General features: G+C 27.1%; 1 protein-coding gene across 1 annotated transcript in view; it reads left to right on the top strand.

The window, feature by feature from the left end:
* Positions 1–5,301: 5,301 nt before the first annotated feature.
* LOC117177060 (metabotropic glutamate receptor 8-like) overlaps positions 5,302–22,343 on the top strand; it is a 54,369-nt gene continuing 37,327 nt past the window's right edge. The window contains exons 1-6 of the mRNA XM_033367534.1: positions 5,302–5,357; positions 8,574–8,682; positions 12,238–12,397; positions 13,081–13,217; positions 16,811–16,959; positions 17,053–17,249. Coding sequence (XP_033223425.1) covers positions 5,302–5,357; positions 8,574–8,682; positions 12,238–12,397; positions 13,081–13,217; positions 16,811–16,959; positions 17,053–17,249 — 808 coding nt within the window. The remainder of the gene's footprint in view (positions 5,358–8,573; positions 8,683–12,237; positions 12,398–13,080; positions 13,218–16,810; positions 16,960–17,052; positions 17,250–22,343) is intronic.

Below are 22,343 nucleotides of genomic sequence, written 5' to 3'. Positions count from 1 at the left end.
TGAAATCTTTGTGAAATCATAAGGAAATCTTTGAAACTTACCTTGAATATTTGTGATCTAATAAAGGTCTTCGTGAAATCTTTAAAATCTATTAAAAATATTTTCGAAATATTAAAAATATTTGAAACATTTGTCAAGCCTTTGTGAAGTCTTTGTAAAAGACTGTAATATGGTAATATGTATGAAATTATTGAAACCATTATAAGATCTTTGAGAAATGATTGAAATCTTTGTGATGTCTTTTAAATATATCCAATATCTTTGAAATTTTTGTTAAATCATTGAAATCTTTCTTTAGTCTTTGAAATTTGTCTGAAATTATTCTTTATTGTTTATTCATTATTTATATTCAATTTCTACATAGAATAATCTTATTATACTATGTCCAAATTTTAACATTCACTATTATACGTCTATGCCACTGTCCATTTAGAAAAAAGGCTCTAGAAATAAAAACACGATCTAAAATGAAATTAATAACAATAATATTAATCTAATCATAAAGAGTCTACATAAAACCAATTCTTTTTCATAATGTAAAACTGAGTTTCATGTAATATTTTCCGTTTTATGGAATATTTGATTTAATATAACTGAATTATTTTCCCTCGATGAAAGCTACTTGACTTGTACATCGCTACTCGAATCACAAAGCTTTGCACATTCCGTGGATCGATATAAAGCTCTCATTCTTGAAACTGGTTCGGTCGTCATTTTCAGGACAATAGAAGTAATCCCTAAAATCAAAGGAATCCGAAAAATTAATGATAAGCTCGTCGAAAATTAATTGGAGTTTATAATTAAAATTTACATAAGCCGGATCCTTTCCACATGCAGTTAACACATTCAATTTTTTTAAATAAAATGGTATAGTGTATTTTCAACAAAATAGTTGAATTTTCAAGCAAAAAAGACTTTTTAAACAAAATTGATAAATTTTTAAACCCAGAAAGACAAATTTTTAACAACAATAAAATCAATTTTTCTCCAAACGGATGCATTAACAACCAAAAGTAAAATATTCAACAAGAAGGTCCATTTTTAAACCAGAAAGATGAAAAAAGTTTTTTTTTAAATCGAAAATGGAGTTTCCCAAATTTAAAGTTTAAAAAATAAATTTTAAAACAAAAGAAATTAACAATCGATTGAATTAAACCAAAAAAGATTAATTTTTAACAAAATAGTTGTATCTTCAACCAAAGAGTTGACTTTTTAACTGAAAAATATTGTTCTAAAACCAAAAATGCAGTTTTCAAAATTTTCAGATTTAAAAATTTATTTTAAAACAAAAAGCAATTTTCGACCGGTTGACATTATTTAAAAAAAAAAACAACGAATTTTTACCCAAATAGTTTAATTTTCTACCATGCTGTTGAATTTTCAAGCCAAAAAGATTTTTTTTAAACCAAAATGGTATAGTTAAAAATTTAAAACGAAAAAATATAATTTCCATAAACGATAATCAACCTGTTGACTATTGGATTAAATCAGAAAATACCAAAAAATAGACGAATTCTTAACAAAATATATGAATATTCAACCAAATAGTTCAATCATCTAAAAAATTAATTTTTAACCAAAAATGGAATAGTTAAATTTTAGAAGAGAAAATTAATTCTTGTTCCAAAAAGACGACTTTTCTACACAGCATTCAAAATTAAACTCTAAAATATAAATGTTTAACAGAAGCTTTATTTTGAAACGAACTGTGTTGAATTTTGAACAAAAAAGTTCAGTTTCAACCAAATAGTTTAATCGTTTACAAAATTATAATTAGTTCAAATTAGTTCAATTTTCATTCAAGAATATTCATTTTCTACAAAAAAAGTATTATTTTCAACAAAATTCATGAACTTTTAACGAAATAAAAGATTTTTTAACTTGCAAACACAAAATTTCAACTACAAATTGAATCTTTTTATTTTTTGTAAATAAAAATTAATTTTCAAAACAAAAAGATCAATTTTCTGCAAAAAATTTGAGTGTTTCAATAAAAACTTAATTTGCAAACAAATAGAAGATAAATTTTCTATAAAACGACGAATTCTCAACAAAGTAATTCAAATATTAATAAAGTAGTTCAATTTTAAACTTTCAATTAGGTAGTTAAATTTCCAAACAAAAATTTAATTTAACAACCAAAAATGTAATTGTTGGTATTTCAATCAAAAAAGATTTAAGTTTTAATTTAAAAAAAACAGTTAAATTCAAACAAAAAAGACTAATTTTCAAACAAATAATTGTATCCACAACCAAAAAAATTATTGTTAAACCAATAAAGTTTACTTTCTATAAAAATAGTTGTATTTTTAACCAAAAAGTTCATTTTTAATTTGATTAAACGATTTTTTCATCAAAAAAATTAATCTTAAAACAATTTAATAGCCAATTTTCAACAAACTTGTTAAATTGTCAATCAGGTGTCAACTAGGTTCTTGAATTTTCTACCAACAAATTTCAAATAAAAACAAAAAATAGCTTAATTCAAACAAAAAGGTAAATTTTCAATCAAATACTTGGATCCTTAACCAAATAAAATTATTTTTCAACCAAAAGCTAAATTTGCAACTAAGAAATATTTTTTAGCTTAAAAATATAATTTTTTTACAAAGTAGATCATTTTTTGCCAAGCAGTTGAATTTTAAACCTAAACAGATGATTTATTAATAAAATAGTTGAATTTTCAACAACAAAAACTTAATTTTTCAACCAAAAGAAATGAACTCAAAATAATTTTTGCTTCGAACATTAACAATTTTGTAGAATATCCATCAAGTTTGTTGAAGATTCGACTATTTTGTTGAAAATTTACCTTTTTTTTTTGAAAATTAATTTTATTACTGAAAATTTATCGTTCACTTTTTTTTTGGTTGAAAATTTATCTTCTTTAGTTGAAAATTCATCTCTTTGTTTGAAAATTACTTTTTTCGTTTGTAAAAGTCCATTTTTTTACTGAAACTTATTTTTTTTGTTACTTTTCCATTTTTTTCTTGAAAATTCGTCTTTTTTGTTGGAAAATTAAATTATTCGATTGAAGATTCATATATTTGGTTAAAAAATAATTTTGTTGTAGAAAATTTATATTTTTGTTTGAAAAATGAACTGATTGGTTAAAGGTTGAACCACTTTGTTAAAAAAATATTTTATAGTTGGAGGTTCACCATTTCAGTCGAGAATTTATTTAACTGATAGTTTAAGTATTTCAATTAAGGATTAATCATTTTAGTTAAAAATTCTTCTTCGTGGTTGAAAGTTGAACTATTATCTTAAAAATTAGTTTTTTGTTTGTTGAAAATTAACTTTTTTGTTTTTGGTTGATAACCGATTTTATTTTAGATTTAAACTTGTATTTTTTGGCCCAAAATTCAACTTTTTTTCAGTGTCCAATACATTGAGAAATTTTCAACCTAAAATGGAAAATTTTCTACAAAACCAAAAAATGTTTAACAAAAAGTTAATTTTTAACCAAAAAGTTCAATTATCTACTAAAATAGTTAAATTTTTAATACAAAAATATGCATTTTTAATTTAAAACTAGACCAATTTAAAATGAAAATATAACGGTGTAATTTTTATTTCAATAAGTTAACTTTAAAAAAAAAGTTTAATTTAATTAAAAAAAGACCAATTTTCAACCAAATAGTTGAATATTCATTTTCAGCACGACAGGAATATCAAAGTTTTAGTACTCCTAAAATAAAAGGAATCTGACAAATTAATTACCAACTCGTCGAAAAATAATATTACTTTATAATTATAATTTACTTAAGCTGGATCCTTGTTACCTGCAGTTGACACTTTCAATTAAAATCTTAATAAAGTTTTAATCGAATTTGCTACTTCAAGATTTTCAAAAGGATTTTTCATTTACTTCATTCTATTGTTTTCAAAAACGTATTATTTCATTCCTGAATAATACGATTCCCGATCAGTTTATAATATCACAGAATTGGAAAATGACCAAATGATGAAATTCCCGAAATAAAAAAATCCCAAATATACAAAGTTAAAAAAATGTTATAGTTAAAAAGAATTTATCATATAATTTTAATTGCAATAATTTAATTTTACAAATAAAAATGTTAATTGTTTAAATTTTTTAATTTTATAAATCGAGAATTTTCTGTTTCGGATATTTTATAATTCGGAAATTTTCTGTAGGGAATTTTATTATTCGGACTTTTTTATATTTCGATAATTTTATAATTTCGGGAATTTTATTTTCTGGAATTTTTCAGTCGTCCCTTCTTATCATAATTTCATATTTTGATATATATTTTTTTCCCTCCAGAAACTCTGAAATAAAGCTTAATTTTTCTTTGGGAAGTTTCTTTTTCTATTTACATTGCACGACGGTCGTTTACTTGCCTAGAAAGTTTGGAAGTGTAATTCCGAGGGTTAGGTTGATTGTACACAACATTTACATACTTAGAATGCTATATTGAGCCAAACATTATGGACCCTTTGTTTACGCCTGACCTCTTCAAAACTTACTTCCTAATCGGTCTAAATTCTTTAGGGTGAATAAAAGATTGTTTCTTCATTTTGTTGAAAGCTTTTTTTTCTTGTTTTCCTTCAAGGATTCTATGAATACTATTTTATAGATTTCTGTTTGAAATGGAAATTTCGATAGAAAAAACATGGAAAAAATATCATGAAAATGTGGGTTAGAAATTTGCATAAGAAACTGGGCTATATTCTTTATTAAAAAATTCTCTGTTTATTTTCGGGACAGGATTTGCTTCTGAAAATCCACGGGGATTTTCAAATTTCGCGCGTACTTCTTCGTGTAATTCGCTCATAAATTTAAATTTATAAATACTATAGAATTAAATTGTTATTAGTTTTTATGTTATTTTTTATTTGGGTTACAAATTTTACATTTATTTTCTATTAAATCTCCTAGTAATTATGTGACACATTAATTTATTCGATATTGCTTGTTTTTTTGTAACTAGATATTATATAAAAAATATCCTGTATGTTCGTTTGAAGACAAAAACTTCTGAATTTTTTAAAAAGATATTACATTTTTTTATTCTAAAAATAATTTAATATTTGAAAAGATTGAAAAAAAATTTTTTAAAAAGTAAATTTTCAAAGATTTTGAACAAAAAATGTTTTAATTATATTTAGAAAAATTTTAGATGATTCTTTATTGTGAAAAATAAAATTTGAAGAAATATTTACAAATGTTTAAAAACTTTTCAAAAGATTTTAATAATTTTCGAAAAAGAATTTCAATGATTTTAGAAAATTTTTTATTTTGTAGGATTACAAAATTTAAGAAAAAATTCGAATATGCATAAAATATTTTTATTAGTTTTAAATTTAAAACAATTTAAAAAAAAAATTAAATCTAAAAGATAAAAAAAAATGTATGATAAAATTTATATTTTCGAAGGTTTCAAACAAAATTTCTCGAAGTTATTTAAGAGTTTTGTCAGGTTTGAAGAGAATAAACAAATTTTCTTAATATTCCTGAGAAAATTTACAAAGATTTAAAAAAAATAATTTGAAGAGAACATGTAATAAGATTCTGATTTTTTAAAATGATTTCCTAAAATATCGAAAACGAATGTAGATTATTTTGAAGCAAAAATTTTTGATTTGGCAATATTACAAAATTGAAAAAGCTCGAGTAAGTTTCATAGTTATTTAGAAGTTTCAAAATGATTAAAAAGTAAGTTAAAACTTAATAGAAATTTAAACAAAATTCTAACAAAATCTAGATTTTGACGAAAAATGCGAAAGCTTTTTATTATTTTGATAGAGAATACATTTTTTGCAAGATTCCTGTACAAATTTAAGCTAATTTTTTATTTTGAAAAATTAATTTTTTTAATTAAAAAGGTTTTCCTTTGTAATTTTGTTAAGATTTAGAAAAATTTCGTAAAAAAATCAGGAAGATTTTTTTAAATTACAAAAGCGTTTTGATCAATTTTGTAAAAAAATCGAATACATTTTTCTAAGATGTTTTGCAGTTGTCAAACAATTACAATACTAACTCAAAATTTCAAAAGATTTCGAAAGGTTTCAAGAGAATAAGCAAATATACATATGATTTCTAGAAATATTTTAAACTATTTTTATTTTGAAGAATTAAATTGAAGAGAATATTTTAAAAGTTTTAAAAACTTTGTAAACGATTTCCAAAATTTTAAAATGATTCTAAACATTGTCGAAAAAAATGTCAATGATTTTAAGGAGTCTTTTTTAATCTTGCAAGATTTAAAACAAAATCAGGAAAAACTCGAATAATTTTAAAAATATTTACAAGTTTTGAACTATTTCAAATATAATTTAAAATTTGAAAAGATTTCAAGAAATCAAAAACAAAATGTAACTTTTTGAATATTTGCAAATAAAATTTTGAAGCTTTTTATCGATTTGGAAAAATGAAATTCTTTACAGTTTATGATAATACCGAAATTGAAAATTCTTGTATCTAAACCGTTAAAGATTGTTTAATAATGTGCATAAATTTCCATTTTTTCAGGAATATCATTATTAGGAAATTTTACAATTCAGTAATTTCAAATTGTTGGCAAATTTCGAATTTTGGTAATTTTTTATTTCGAGAATTTTTCAGTGTGTGGAGTTTTACTTTTCAAGGTGTTATTCGATATTACTTGTACATAAAACTATTGTTAAGCAGTTCAAAAAAACCCCAATCTTGTCCAAAAAGAATCTTACACATTTTAAAACAATTTGTTTTTATTTTGCCGAATTTTAAAACAATTTGAGAAAAAATTTGAATAATTTAAAAAGATATTTAAAAGGCTTAGAAGTTTCGAAAATATTAAAATATTAATAAAAATTTTAGAAGTTTGAAAAGTATTTGAAACAAAAAGTAATTTCATTCCGGATTATTTTCGGAAACTAATTTTGAAAATTTTAAAAAGATTTAGAAAAATTTCGGAAAAAAATCTTCAAAATTTTCAGGCAATTTTTTTTATTTAAAAAATTGTTCTAAATTTTAGGAATAATTTTAGTTAGTATTGAAATACATGATATTAATTTTTTCGTTGAAAATTGATCATTTTTGGTTGAACATTTAATTAATTGGTTAAAAGTTGTACTACTTTGTTAAAAATTAATTTTTTTTAAGATTCTTCAGTATAGTATATATGTAATCTCTTTGAAAAAAAAACATATCTCTTTGGAAAGTCAACTATTTGGTATACAATTACACTTTTTGTTAAGAATGAATAGGTTTTTGGTTGAAACTGAACTTTTTTGCTGTAATTTTGATTTTGCGTTACTGAAATGTTTAAAGATATTTTTGAATTTTCTGAAGAATCTCAGTAAATTTTTACTTAAATATCCTTCAAAACAAATAAAAAAATTAATTAAAAAATAAATGGTTATTCAAAATATTTGTTTTGTATCAGAATTCGTTCCCTTTAACTGCATTGAAAGTATCTAGAAATAATTTTTAATTATTGAGAATAATTTCAAAAAAATGTATATTATGTTATAAACAAATTAACAAACAAAATTTTTTCTCATGATTGGCAATGTTTAGCGCATTCAAATCCAGAGTTTTGGTATACAATGTGAGAAAAATTAATGTATCATTACGATTGATTAAATACACATGCTATTTGGCATTTGTTTAAACAATTTTATAAGAAAAATTATAGTTTGGATATTTTTCAATGTAAAGACTGAATTTTTCCTGTAGAATCTTCTAAGAATGTTTGTTTAATAAATTTTCGCTACGATATTCAGCAAGTTTATAAGAATTATTAACTATTTAAACAATTTTCATGAACCAATTCAAAGTTTGGCTGTTTTTCACGGAATACTTTCAATTTTTTGTAAGGAATCAACTATTAATGTCTTGTCTGTAACTTTTTGCTACGACAATTTTTAAGTATACAAGAATTATTGATTATTTAAACTTTGATTATTTAAATTTACAAGAATTATTAATCATTTAAACAATTTTTCAAACATATTGAGACTTCGGCTCTTTTCAACGAATAGTTAGAATAAAAATTGTTTGAATAATTAGTAATTGTTGTTAATTTGGAAAGAATTATAGCAAAGAATCACCAGAAAGTCTTTAATAATCGATTGCGTAAACAAAAACTGAGCCTATTTGTTGACAAATAGCCAAACTCTGAATTTGTTTATGAAATTTGTTTAAACAATCGCCAAAAATCATCTTTTTCCAATTAATCGCAATGAAACAGTAATTTAATTAACATTTTATACCAAAACTATGGATATGAATGAGCTAAACATTGACAATATCGAAAAATAACTTTTGTTCATTAATTAGTTAATGATGTAATCATTTTTTTTAATTACGCTCATACACTGGAAATTATTTATAGTTTTAGTATAGACATAAGACCATGTCTGATAGGTCTTAATATCTTCAAAAAATGGTAATTCTGAAAATTAAAAAAATATCAATTTTGTTTTTAAATACAAAAAATAACTAAATTTTCTATCAAAAATCTACACGCAGTCCTTAAAATGATAATTTTTAGAAAATTTCTTATTTTTCTGTTTCAGAAAATAATGTATCCGTCGGGATTGTTGTTTGTCACATTATGTACTCTAGTGGATGCCAAAATGTATGTGAATGTGTCCGGAGACATTGTTTTAGGTGCTTTGTTCCCGGTTCACCGGAAGGGTATAAACGGAGACAATTGTGGAAAAATTCAAGTAAGCTCTCGTAATTAATAATGACAGACAATTAAATCGCATATTAAACAATAATTAAAATTAAATGAATCTACTGCTAGTCTAAAAGCAAAATGGTTTAAGGGAGTGAAAGAAGAAGATGCTATGAAATAAGTAATGAAATCTCGTCCACATTCGTAGCTTAGTGGGTAAGAGCACCAGCCCGGGAATTGGTAGACCTGGGTTCGAATCTCAGTGAAGCTAGAATTTTTGTTAACAGCTAGACGTTTTTTACAGATATAGATTAAGACATTTTGGTTTTAGACTACAAGATTTAAAACTGAAATTCCATCGTCAAAAAACTATGATTTTTGAGGGCCTTCCAGGTTTCCATGTATTATTAAACATTTTTGAAAACACCCTTTAGGAAACTTTCCCAATTGTTTTTTAAGCAAGCTATCTTGAATCTTGCAAGACTTGAATTTTAAATTTTGTAACAATATTTTTCAGCGATACTTGGCATATGAAAATTGGCTCAAAGCCAGTTGGCGAACAACCCATTAAATGAGAAAAGAGCTCTCGACAGGCTCTTTACCTTTTGCCCCTTTAGTAATTAATTTCTTATCCATTAGTAAAAAAAATTTTTGACGGAAAATTAATATGACATTTTCCTTTTAAAATTAAACATAATGTTACTTCCATTTCAAATCATGGGAAATTAAAAAAAAAACTTAGACCTTGGCATTAAAATGATTTTTCACTTGGATATATCATTCTAGAGTGAAAATAAATGTTTCACATTTGCCCCTAATTTTTTGTTTTAATTTTTAAATTATTTGAAGATTACCTGCGAATTCTAAAAAAATTGAATTGGATTTTCTCAAAAACTATAATATAAATTTAATTTGTCATTGTTTGTAAGCCACTGCTTCACACTATAAAAAAATATTTTTGAAAAATCGAGTTTTTCTTGGAAAAATCGATAGGTAGAAAAACTATTTTAAATAAAAGTCGAAACATTTAGAGACAACAAATTATATAACAAAAGTTGTCCTGTTCTCAAAGATAATTTAGTCTGCGTAAAACTGATAGGATGCCTTTTCTGTATTCTTTTTACGTTTTCGAAGTTCGACGAAAAAAATAAAGAAGATTTTCAAAAAAGGCCTACCTTTATTATATTTTTCCATATTTTTTTACAGTTTCTGTTCATATTTGAAAATTTGATTCACACCTTTTGTTGTTTCCGAGAAAAATCGGAAAATTAGATTTTCCAGAAATATATATTTTTTTAAATGTGAAGCAGTAGACATTCACTGTAAAATTTCGGAATTGGATAATTGCCAAACAACAAAATTCCTGATATTATAAAGTTGCCGAAATATAAAAATCCCGAATTGGGAAATTCCCGAATAATCAAAATCCCGACAGTTTATGATATTACCCAAGATGAAAATTCAAAACAGATAAGTGCTGAAGTATAAAGTATCCGAACGAGAAAATTCCCGAATGAAACAAATTTTTTAAATTGTTTCTTGTTAAATATTATTTAGTTATTAAAATCAAAATATTCAAATATTTTGTTCAAAGAAAATTTTTTTACGTTTAAAGTTGAACAAAATTATTGTTTAAATTTAAAATAAAATTAGTCGAAAAAAATATATTTATAAATTAAATATTGTATAAAAATGTGCATAGTATTCTAAAAAATGACAGAATCTATTAGTGCTAAATTGAACCAGGATTATTGAAAAATCCCGAAAAATAAAGTGCTCAAATTGGAAAAATTTTGAATAATTAATTGAATTTCTGAATAAGAAGATTCCCGAATAATGAAATTTCCGAATAAAAAAATTTCCGAATTGAAAGACTTCCGAATAATGACGGGACGATTGAAAAATACCGAAAAATAAATTTCCTGATATTGTAAACTTCCCGAATTGGAAAATTCCAGAATAATAAAGTTTTCGAATAATAAAATTCCCAAATAAAAAAGTTCCCGGCATTTTATAAAATTACTGAAATTGAAAAATCCCGAATAATAAAGGTACGGGACGACTGGAAAACGCCGAAAAATAAAATTTCCGGCATTATAAAATTCATGAATTGAAAAATTCACAAGTAATAAAATTCTCCTCAGAAAATTGCCGAATTATTAAATAACCGAACTAGAAAATCCTCGAATTTAAACAATTGAGTTTTTTTATAAATATCATTTATTAAAAATATAATAATTAAATTTTTTATTAGGAATTTTTTAATATTAGCGCTTTTAAAATTAATGTTTGAATTTAAAATACCAATAATTGAAAAGAAAAATATTTCGGCATAACAATTTTTTTAAACTATACTTATTTTAAATTCAGAGAATAATTTTTTAAAACTTTAAACCTAAAAAAATTGTCTTTGATAAAAATATTTGATTATTTTATTTTGAATAAATAATTAAAATTTAAAAAAAAATTTTAATTCCGGGAATTTTCTATTTCCGATATTTTATAAATCGTCAATTGTCTGTCGTGAATGTTCAAATTCGGTAGTATATTAAACTTTTGGAAATTTTATTATTCAGGAATTTTACAATTCGGAAACTTTATTATTCGGGAATTTCATTATTAGGGAATTTTCCACTTCGGAATTTCAAAGTGTCGGGAATGTTATTTTTCGTGATTTTTCAGTTGTCTTAAATTCCAAACAAGTAATTGACGAATTATAGAATATTTAAACTAGAAAGTTCCCGAATTTAAACAATGAATTTTTTCTTATAAAGTTAATTGAATTATTTCAATCAGAATTTTTAATTTTGTATATTCGGGAATTTTCTAATTCTGATATTTTATAATTCTGTAATTTTTCAATTCGGGCATTTGATTATTCAAGAATTTTTCAGTTAGGAAACTTTACTGTGTCTGGGGTTCAATTCTTCAGGATTTTTGAGTCGTCTTGTTTATTTGAAAAATGTTATGAGGTTTTATATTTATATACGTGTTTTTAAATTTGTTTTGAATACAATTTTTATACAATTATTGTTATTACAAATTCAAACAATAATTTTCAAAAACTTTAAACATTACAAAATGCTTTCTTTTATCAAAATATTTTATTCTTGAATAAATAAATAATATTTAGCAAAAAAATATTATTTTAATTTCAGGGATTTTAAAATTTTTGAATTTTATAGTTCGGATATTATATAATTCAGCAATTTTTTTCGGACATTTTATAAATCAGGAATTTCACAATTCGGGTACTTATGTTACGGCAATTTTATCATTTCTGGGATCTTATTATTCAAGAATTTTTAATTCGAGAATTTCAAAGTGACGGCTCATAGAATTCTCAACTGAAATAAAAAATTTTGAAGCAAAGTTTTTTTAGAAACTCGACTTTCAAGAATTTTAGAAAACCAGACATCCTTATTGTAATTTTTCATAGCCTAGACTTGGTTAGAATATATTGCATTAAAAAATGTCATTTTTGAGAATTAACAGGTTATCTTGAAATGATTGTAACAATTTCAAGTATTTCTGAATGATTAATATCTTTCGGAATCTTAATTAATGTTTCAAATATCGTCTAAATTGTTCCTAATATTTACAGGCGGAAGATGGAATTCAGCCCCTTGAGGCGATGCTTTACACGATCCAACAAATTAATCGAGATCCCTCCATCATACCAGGGATTAAATTGGGTGCACTTATCTTCGATTCCTGTGATAATCCCAACTACGCTTTAGAACAAACCTTAAATTTTGTTAAAGGTTATTTTTTGAATTATTTATACCTTTTAATTAGAGAATGATTATCAATTGAGGGCTAGAAAACGCGAAAATTAATAATTATATAATAAATAAGTAAATAATAGTCAAATATTTTTTTCCCCATTTTGTAGACATCGCTAAAGTATATTGCGTATTCACACCAATTTTCAAATAATTTCATTTATAATTGGCAGAGTTATGAAAATTTTTGTTTGAAAAATAATTAAATTAGGGGAATATTTTTTTCACTTTTAAAATTTTATTAGTAATAATATTTATAGAAAAAAAACTTGAAATGAAAAAAAAGTCCCGCCTTGTTTGAGAATGACAAGGCGGAACTTTGTTCTATTTGAAGTTTTTTACAGATGAATACTTTAATAATCAAATTTAAATAGGAAAACTAAATTCCACCAATTTAATAATTTTTTAAAACAAAAATCGTTTTAACTCAGCCAAATATTATTGAAACTATTTGAAAATTGGTGTACACTCGTAGTATGCTCTAATGATGCTTACAAAATTAGGAAAAAAATATTTTATTTATTGATTTTTGTTATATAATTTTTTTGTTTTTTCAAGGGATCGTTCCCTTATTGCACCCGGACCCTCAATTATTAAAATTATGCTTTTATTTTTGACAATCTAAATTTTTAAACATTTTTGAAATAACTTTATGTTTCTAGGTTTCATTGCTCATGTTAACGAATTTCATAAAAGAGAGTTCGAATGTTCGGACGGAAGTGTTCCAAAATTTTATCGAGGGGGATTTGATAAAGTTGTGGCAGTTCTAGCAGGACAGTCAAGTTCTGTTACGTTGCAAGTATGTTTTAATCAAATTATTTGAATAACAATTTATTAACCAAAAAAAAAAACTTTTTGTTCATATTAAAAAAAAGTATAATTTTATTTTCGAACATAATTTTTTAATTTGGAATTTTACACTATTATTTCAGGGATCAAAGTCAATCCCCTATTTATTTTTTATTTGATTGTTTAATTAAATCTAGTCATTTGCATATTTGTATTTTTTAATCAGCTTTAGGCAAAAGTCTTAATTTTCATTCAATTTTAATTTAAAAAAGCTCATCGTAATCTTTGAAATTTGATAAATCCCTTGATATTTGATAAATAATATTGAATAAAAACGTGGCAAACGTAATTGTAAGGAACCTTCCAAAGTACGCATACAGCTAATAAATTAATTAAAATATATATTTTTTGTATGTTATGCTTTTTTCTGGGAATTTGTAATTTTTAATAATAATTTTAATATAAAATCATCAAATTTCGAAGAAGACTCAAAGAATTTTTAAAGAAAGTCATCGAAAATCCCAACTTTGAACAATTTTAGGTTATGTTAACATTTTACACAGGAGATGCATATTTTTAATAAAAAATTATATTTTAAAGACTAAGACGGAGTTTCATTTGTTGGGTTTGTTTAAGTTTTTCCAGAAATTGACAACAAAAATAATTGGTTTTAAAGATTCATAATTTTTAACAATTTTAGTTTACGTAGTTTTTTTACATCGAAAATTAGTATTTTGGAAACAAATTCATTATAATTTTGACCAAGATTTAGAAGTTTGTTTAACAATATTGGATTATGTTAGTATTTTTCGTCGGGAATTGGTATTTTTTGTAAAAAATCATTATATTTCAAAGACGATTTAAGTTTGATTAATATATATGACCGTAAAACGATTATTTTAAGGTTCTAAATATAAAAAAAATAACAGACTTAAACGAAAATTTAGAATCTGCAACAATTTTTTGTTGTGTTTGTTTTTTAGAAGCACCATTGTTAATAACAAATAATTAGATTTTTTAGAAAATTTACAATTTTTAAGTAAATTTAGGTTATATTACAATTTTCCCATTAAGTTAGTTATTTTTCACGAAAAACATTAGATTTAACAGAAAATTTAGTATCTGGAATATTTTTTTGTTGTGCTAGTGTTTTTTTTCTTCAAAAGTGCTATTGTTAATAAAAAAAGCTATGAGATTTTCAAGAAGATTTCTAATTTTTTTAACAGTTTTAGGTTGTGATATAGTTTTTTTTACCGCGAATTGGTTATTTTAAACCAAAAAATTAGATTTAAAGGAAAATCGAGAATCTTGAACAATTTCTTGTTGTGTTAGTGTTTTCCGTTTAAAATTTCAATTGCTAAAAAAATCATTAGATATAAAAAATGTACAATTTTAGGTTATGTTTTCATTATGTCATTTTAAGCAAAAAAAAAACATTAGATTTAAAAGAAGATTTAGAATTTTAAATAATTTTTTATTATATTATTTTGTGATTTTTGTCTAAAATTACAATTGTTGACAAAAAATCATTAGATTTCAAGAAAGATTTACAATTTTGGAAACAGTTTTATGTTAAGCTATCATTTTTCACCATGCATATTTTATGTGAAATCCAAATTATTAGATTCAAAAGAAAATTTATAATAGTAAACTATTTCTGATTATGTTAGGGTTTTCCGTCAAAAATAGCTATTTAAAAAAAATCATTAGATTACTGTTTTTTGTCTAAAATTGGTAGCGGTGATAAAAATAAAATATTCCTATAGAAAAATGTTTATATTCATTGTAAAGAGATATACATTTTTATTAGCTATCATAAAACTTTATTTAAATTAATTAATTTGAAAATTGCCCTATTTTTTTTTAAAGCGCCCTATTTGCTCTACAATTAAACAGCAGTTGCTATCAAAAATGCGACATTCAAATTAAAAAAAAATGGCAACCCCTCTGCTTGGGGCTAAAGGATACAAAAAAATCGTGGAAGAAAGAAATAACAAAAAAAATTATTTCACTCCGCCCTAGCGAGAATAGATGAATTGACGTGAATTAACTAGGAAAACACGAATTTAAAGCTTAAGTAAGGGAAACCACCCTAAAGTGGATAATCATTAATTTAGGGGACAAATAAAATAAATATAATTAATTCTAATTGTAATTTATGAACACGTATAGTGTCGTAACTATTAATTAAACGAAATTAATTATTTTACATAACTTAGTATTTTTAATTAATGATTATCCACTGTATGTTGCATTATCCACTTTAGGGAGGTTTCCCCTACCTCAGGCCATTAATCGATCGCAATTGAATTACCAGAACCCGAACTGATGTAAATTGATAGAAAACTGTGTTTGGATAGTCGTTCGTAGAATTTCAAATATAAAACAATTCATTGCCATTTTAATTTCCCTCTGTACTCCATTATCAAGATAAATGGTCAAGAGAAATTCTCTGCATAAATATCTAAGAACATTTTTCTAAAATTTTGAAAGTATCGTACGTAATTTTTTGCGATTACATTTTTTTAGTTAATTTATTTAGGGCTCATTTAGAAAATAGCGTAAGAAGTTTTAAAGTTAAGGGGTTTGGTGGAATTGTACTGTTTCTTATTAATTAACAGAGCAGTAAAAATTTTGAACCATTCGACTGTGTAGTTAAATTTTGCAATAAAAAATGTGAATTCTTAATAAAAAGGTTATAGTTGATATTTTAACCAAGAAATTTTTTTATTTTTAATTAAAAAACAGTTGAATTAAATTGAAAAGACGACTTTTTTTAAACAGTGGAAGTTTCATTGCGAAAATATGAATTTTAAGCAACAAACTTTTGTTTAAAACTTTTTTTTAATTTTCAACCAAATATATGAATTATCTACCAAACTTTTGCAATTTCATGCCAATATGATGATTTTTCTGCAAAATATTTGAAGTTTCAATAATAAAATTAACTGTCAAACAAATATTTTAATTTTTTACAAAAAGAGATTAATTTTTAAATAAAAAAAAATTCTCAACAAGATTTGAATGATCAAACAAGACAGATTTTCCAGACCATAAAGAAAGAAAAAATCAAAATCAGCAGCGGGCAGAATTTTTCGGTGAAAATTAAACTACAGTGAAACCCTTCAATAGCCCTCCCTTCCATAGCCCTTCCGAGAATTGACTCCTCGCCGTAGATAAAAGTAGCAGGAGCTACGCGGGTGATGCAGGGTCTGCGGTTTTCAATCAGGCGAGCATTCAGGCGTGAAAAAATAAAAGCGGAGCGGACTATAATGAGTTAGTTCCCACCTAACGGCAGACCCAAAATTGGCGCAATAGAAGAGTTTCATTGTATTTGATTAGAAATGCATGCCTTTTGTTGAAAATTCGTTTTTTGGTCTCACCTAAGTTGAACTACTTAAAAGTTCAACTATTGGTTATAAATTCATCCATTTGCTTGAATATTTAAATATTTAGATGTTAATAAAACTTTTTTTTTTAATTAATTTTTTCTGAGAATTCGTCTCTTTCAGGTGAAAATTCTTCCTTTTTCACTTTAAAAAAATATATTTTGACACTTCAATAAAATAATTCGCATAATAATTCAATTATTCTTGTTTTCAGGTTGCATCAGTGCTGAGACTTTTTTCTGTTCCTCAAATTTCTTACATGGCTACATCGCCATCTTTGAGCAATAAGGAAAAATTTCCTCATTTTTTCCGAACGGTTCCAACCGATGTCAATCAAGCTCACGTCATGTTGGAAATGTTGAAGTAAATATTTAAAAATAGCAACTAGAAAGATTTGAGATATTAATAATTTATAAACCTGATTTCATTAAAATAAATTTAAAATATTTTTTACAGGCAATTTGAGTGGACATATGTTTCTGTCGTTTATTCAGATTCCGAATACGGTAATCGCGGCTATGAGACTTTAGTTTCATTAGCGGATAAATATTCAATATGTTTTAGCGCTCCACAGAAGATTGATAAGGAACGATTTTTAACTGAGGATTACGATAATGTCATACAAATTATTTCAAATAGGACAGAAGTTAGAGGTATGCTATACAAATTCACTATATTCAGAAATATTAAACCTTGTTCAAAAATATTACTTCTTTAGTATTAGTTATACAAAAATTAAGTCCCCTTTTTATGTTATATCGGCATAAAAGACGATGCATTTTTTATAAAATATAGTGATTATAGTATAACAGTGTTGAATGCTAAAATAGAAATGCGCATGCGTAAACGAAGTTTGCAAGTCGGAACAGGTTAAACCTCTACCGCCCACAGTGACATATATGTAACGTTCGGTAGCCTTGGCATTTTTTAAATATTACTTTAAGATGAATGGCATTTTTTATAGCATCGATTTATATGTTAGTCAGAAGGCTAATGAGCTGACATTTTTTTTTATATACACTGCACCTTAGGCATAACATTCTTAAAAAACTCAAAGTAAACAAATAAAAAAAATTTTAAGGGCGGTAGAGGGTTAAGTTCGTTCTGGAGTCATACTAAGAAACCCCCCACTACGCCGACGAAAAACACTCGGAACCTGTACTCCGGTTGGGCATCGAGTACCTGCGCATGCGCGGTAACAATAGAGCATTCTCACTTGTGACCTCACACGCTCCGAGCGGCCTTCGGGGGAATAGCCTCCTCCCTATGCCCCTATAGTTTGCATCTATTGCCGACGTTTTTAAAAATTGTTTTTGTTTTTTCGAAATGCAGAGTGAATATTTGGGAAGATTATCTGGAGACGTCAAGACCCGATATATCCAAAAATTGGAAAAAAAATCGTAAACTTTGATCCGCATGCTCTTAAAGATATGGATTTTAGTGAAAATGTAAGCTCAGTGTCCTCGGTGACAACAGTGTATATAGTGTCATATTTTATTCAGTTTTACAGTTTTCACACTGCCAAACAAGTGAAAGCATATAAAAGTTTGGCAGCTTATAAGTTTTATGAAGCTGCTTTTGTGGTTGAAGTGAAGTGCAAGCAGTTCAACGATACTTTTCTGCTTCTGAGTGAGGTTATAGTGTAACAATACAGTATTTTTAGTTTGAATTTAATATTCTAGTTATAACTTATTATTTTCTATGAGTATTAACATTAAGGAATATTCGTGTGAAGTATTGTATTCATTTCAATTTAAGTTGTCAAATTCCATTGCTGATGTAAAGGCGATGACAGTTTATTGAGATTTTGAGGTTAGGATCAGCCTATTACAAGAGCGATCTGCTCGCAGGATTCAAAAACTCAAGTGAAATTATTGTAAAGTTTTAACATTGCATTCTTTGAACCCAAAGTGAAAAAGTTATGTGTACAGTTAGATATTAAATTTTCACAAGAAAAAAAGATTTTTCAAATAAAATACTTGTATTTTTTAGCAAGAAAATGCGTTTTTAAATACAATTATGAATGTTGAATTATTTAAAAGGATTTTTAAGCAAAATTTATATTCTCCTATGACAAATAACGAAAATTTAAGTCTCAAAGAACTGGAAGAAAATTAAAGATTTTTCTTTTACAACAAAATACACGAATTTTTAACCAAAAAGGGATGTACTTTGAACCCAAAGTGAAAAAGTTATGTGTACAGTTATATATTAAATTTCCACAAGAAAAACAGATTTTGCAGATAAAATACTTGTATTTTTTACCAAGGAAGTGAATTTTTGAATGCAATTATGAATCTTGAATTAATTAAAAGGATTTTTTAACAACATTTATATTCTCCTATGACAAATAACCATCTTCACAGATAGGTGGTAGCGTGGCAGCAAACTTTTACTTTTCAGAGCGGCTCCTTTTTCATAAACTAATTTTTGACAAGGCACCCAATCAGGATGATCTTTATCCGCTATGTCAGCTGGAGTGTCCATATTGTACAAACAAATTACAAACGATTGCAATAAATATAAATCACAAATAATTCTTCCGCTACAGTTGTGATAAACATAACCTCGCGAACATAATCTCACACTCAAAATGCATACATTTCTTACTTACCACTCATAAAATGTTCCTCGCAAATCCGGGCATTTTCTAATTGACTTGCACTTAAAGGCCCACGACAAAAAACACTTATCCACATTTCCCTTTTTCTCTTTGACAATATAATAAGTTTACTTGTTGACAGATCACTAGGCCCAGAACTAGATTTTTCGATTAACTTTTGATCTTTCTCAGTTATGCCTATTGGAATCCGAAAAAGTCTTGTGCCTGGGTGCACAGCAATGTTTTTCTTACACCCTACTACGATATGATATTTCATCATTTTTCTTCTTTCATTTTAAAAACGTCTCCGAAATCTGTTATCCCTATACTGGCAATGTATTTTTCCCTTACTCGTATACCCCCGGAGGTTCGGCCCTTTAGATTTTTATGGCTCCATGACAATGCTCTATAGGCACACATTTCTGGTCGCAACTTACCAAACCCATTTAGTTATACCCATCGACATATAGAAATGGGTCGGTAACGCTTTGGGGAGAATTGAAATAGGCTCTAGAGATAGAAAAAATATATGAGACGTAGACCTGCTTTTACCTATTTCAGGCCTCTGTCAATTGAATTGGTGGCCCCGGGTATTGCCTAAATATTCTGTACGGTTTATTAAAAAAAAAGATAAACAATACATTAGAAATTTGTAGTTATGAAAAATTGAATTTTAAAGAACATTCATATAAAATAACCTGTTTCAGATAGATTATTTTAACAACTTGGTAACCTTAAGTTCTTCTTGAAATGGGATGGAAAATGCTACAATAATAATCGTTTTGTGATTTCAAAAATAATGTAAAAACTGTCAAAAATTTTAAAAATATTTCTATAACGTAAAAAATAACCATTTGTATTGCATAGGTACAAAACTTCCTATTTTGAGGTTTTGTTTTTATTGTAACATTTTTTATTTTACTATATTCAATAACTTTACTTACGTATGAAAACATATCCTCATATAAACGTCTTGATAGGCCCACAAACTGCACAGGCTGCCACCATTTTTTATATTTATTTTCAATAAATTATAATTAAATAAATTATACATAAATCAGTTCTGAAAAGTGCGACAAAGGTCACATTATTGGGGCACTCGCGAAACAAAGCACGCTCCTGTGCTGCGCCAAACTTCACCCAACGAAAATATTCTCGAGCAATCAGCTTTATCTAGAAAGAGATAGGTCTACGTCTCATGTCGATGGTTATACCCAGGGAGTATGGGTTCCAATTGTTTTTGGCTGGCGTAGTGGGGGCATTCTTAGTATGATATTTTTTTTTGTATTGTGAAAAGTGATCTTCTTGGTAGAAAATTCATCTATTTCGTTAAAAATGTATATTTTCCTTTTGAAAAATTTCATATCTTTATTGGTTAAAATCGCAACTGTTAACAATATTTTTTGTTGGCTGAGGATTTAGCTATTTTGTTAAGAATTGGTCTTTTTTTTGGTGAATTAAACTACTTTTTATTTAAGATTAAAATTCTTTTTGCCAGAGCATAATCTAAGCAAATTTCAGAACTGCACGGCCCAGCCTTTACACGAAAACTAAAAAATAAAAAAAAGGAAATCATTCGCTCGAGAAATCACTTTTGAAAAGAAAACATCTTTCTCTACTCTCATACTCGTATCTTGCATCTTTTCGCGTAAGTTGTATTCATATAAGGTAATACCTCTAAACATATAATACTGTGCTCCTCCCCTACGTTTCACTTGACTTTATTATTAAATGCCAACAAACTTGATTAATTGAAAATAATTTCAAAAGTACCTCCCCAACACAAATTCGGAGCTGCACACTTTCCATTCAGAACTGCACACTTGTGCAGAGCTGCACGTTAGATTATGCTCTGCTTTTTGCTGCTAGCTTTGCTAGCCTGTCCGATATCTCATTGCCCTTGATGCCGCTGTGTCTAGGGATCCAGAGCAGAGTGACTCGGTTTTCTGTCGCTGGCTTATTCAGTGCCTTTCAGTTCTCTCATACTAGTAGCGAAGTGGTTGCTGTTCCATTGAGGGCGCACTAGAGCATGGCCTTAATCTCAGATTGTATATCTGTGGCGTAGGGCCCCATCGCAATTTTGAAGCCCATTCCATTCCTTCTACGATGTACACCGACTTCAGCGTTCTTCTTATTCCTGGAATCATCTGTATACAAGATCTCTCCATCACTGGGCAGGTGTGCCTCACCGTCAACCCATTCCCCTTTCGTGGATAGGCTAACTCGTTACTTCTTGTCGAAGAGGCAGCGACAAGTGGAAATTTTGTCCCTGAGCATGCTCAATATCGGTCTCCTCGCGATTTCGATTGGTATGCGTACTACTGTCGAGACTGTGTTATCGTTACCAGATTTAATCTCCAGGCCGCCGTCACAGACTCGGCCTTGATGGTGCCATGAAGGGGCACCAACCATATTAGTGCCCCTTGAGCCATTTGTGGTGTCGACTTCGACGCACAAGTGATGCCTCTCAGAATCAGTCCTCTGATCCTTTTCAGTCGAGACTTCACACTAGACAGTTCGAGCCTGTCTCACCAGACCACCGCCGCATAGGTTAGCTTGGGTCGTAGGATTGCTATGTAAACCCACATAAGTGTCTCCGGTTTCAAGACCCAGCTTTTCTCTATGGCACTCCTACAGAGCCTAAGAGTCGCTTCTTGCACTTGTTATCCAGGTGCTCGTTCCATGACAGCATCTTATCCAGAATGACTCCTAGATATTTGGCTAGTCCTTTGATTTCCAGTTTTTGTCCAGCCAGTTTCAATGTACTCGTGGTTCCCCACTTATACCTTCTGGTGAATACATGGGCGATAAAACACCTCCCTTGGTCGTGGTTAGGTTCCTATTGGCCAATATGTGGCAGGTCAATTCCACGACTGCAATGGACACACAGTGCGCGACCATGGCCGCCCTGATCACCTCTCCAGAGGTATAGTTGAAGGCTCCTTCGATAACCATAAAGGTTCAAATCGCTAGGTCTTTCTGCTTCAATTGCAATATAAGTGTGTTGTTGCTTGTGAAGTGGCCTGCTTGACAAGACCTTATCACGGATACAGTCTGTCAAGTTAAAGCGTGGGTGGCTTTACTCGCAGTCGGTAAGGTGTATCGACATGATTTTGGTGTCAAAATATTAAGAAGAGCTCCCTCT

The sequence above is a fragment of the Belonocnema kinseyi genome, chromosome 7 (genome assembly GCF_010883055.1).
Source record: "Belonocnema kinseyi isolate 2016_QV_RU_SX_M_011 chromosome 7, B_treatae_v1, whole genome shotgun sequence".
NCBI lineage: Eukaryota > Metazoa > Arthropoda > Insecta > Hymenoptera > Cynipidae > Belonocnema > Belonocnema kinseyi.
The sequence above is the reverse complement of the archived record's forward strand: the minus strand, read 5'-3'. Positions and strand labels throughout refer to the sequence as shown.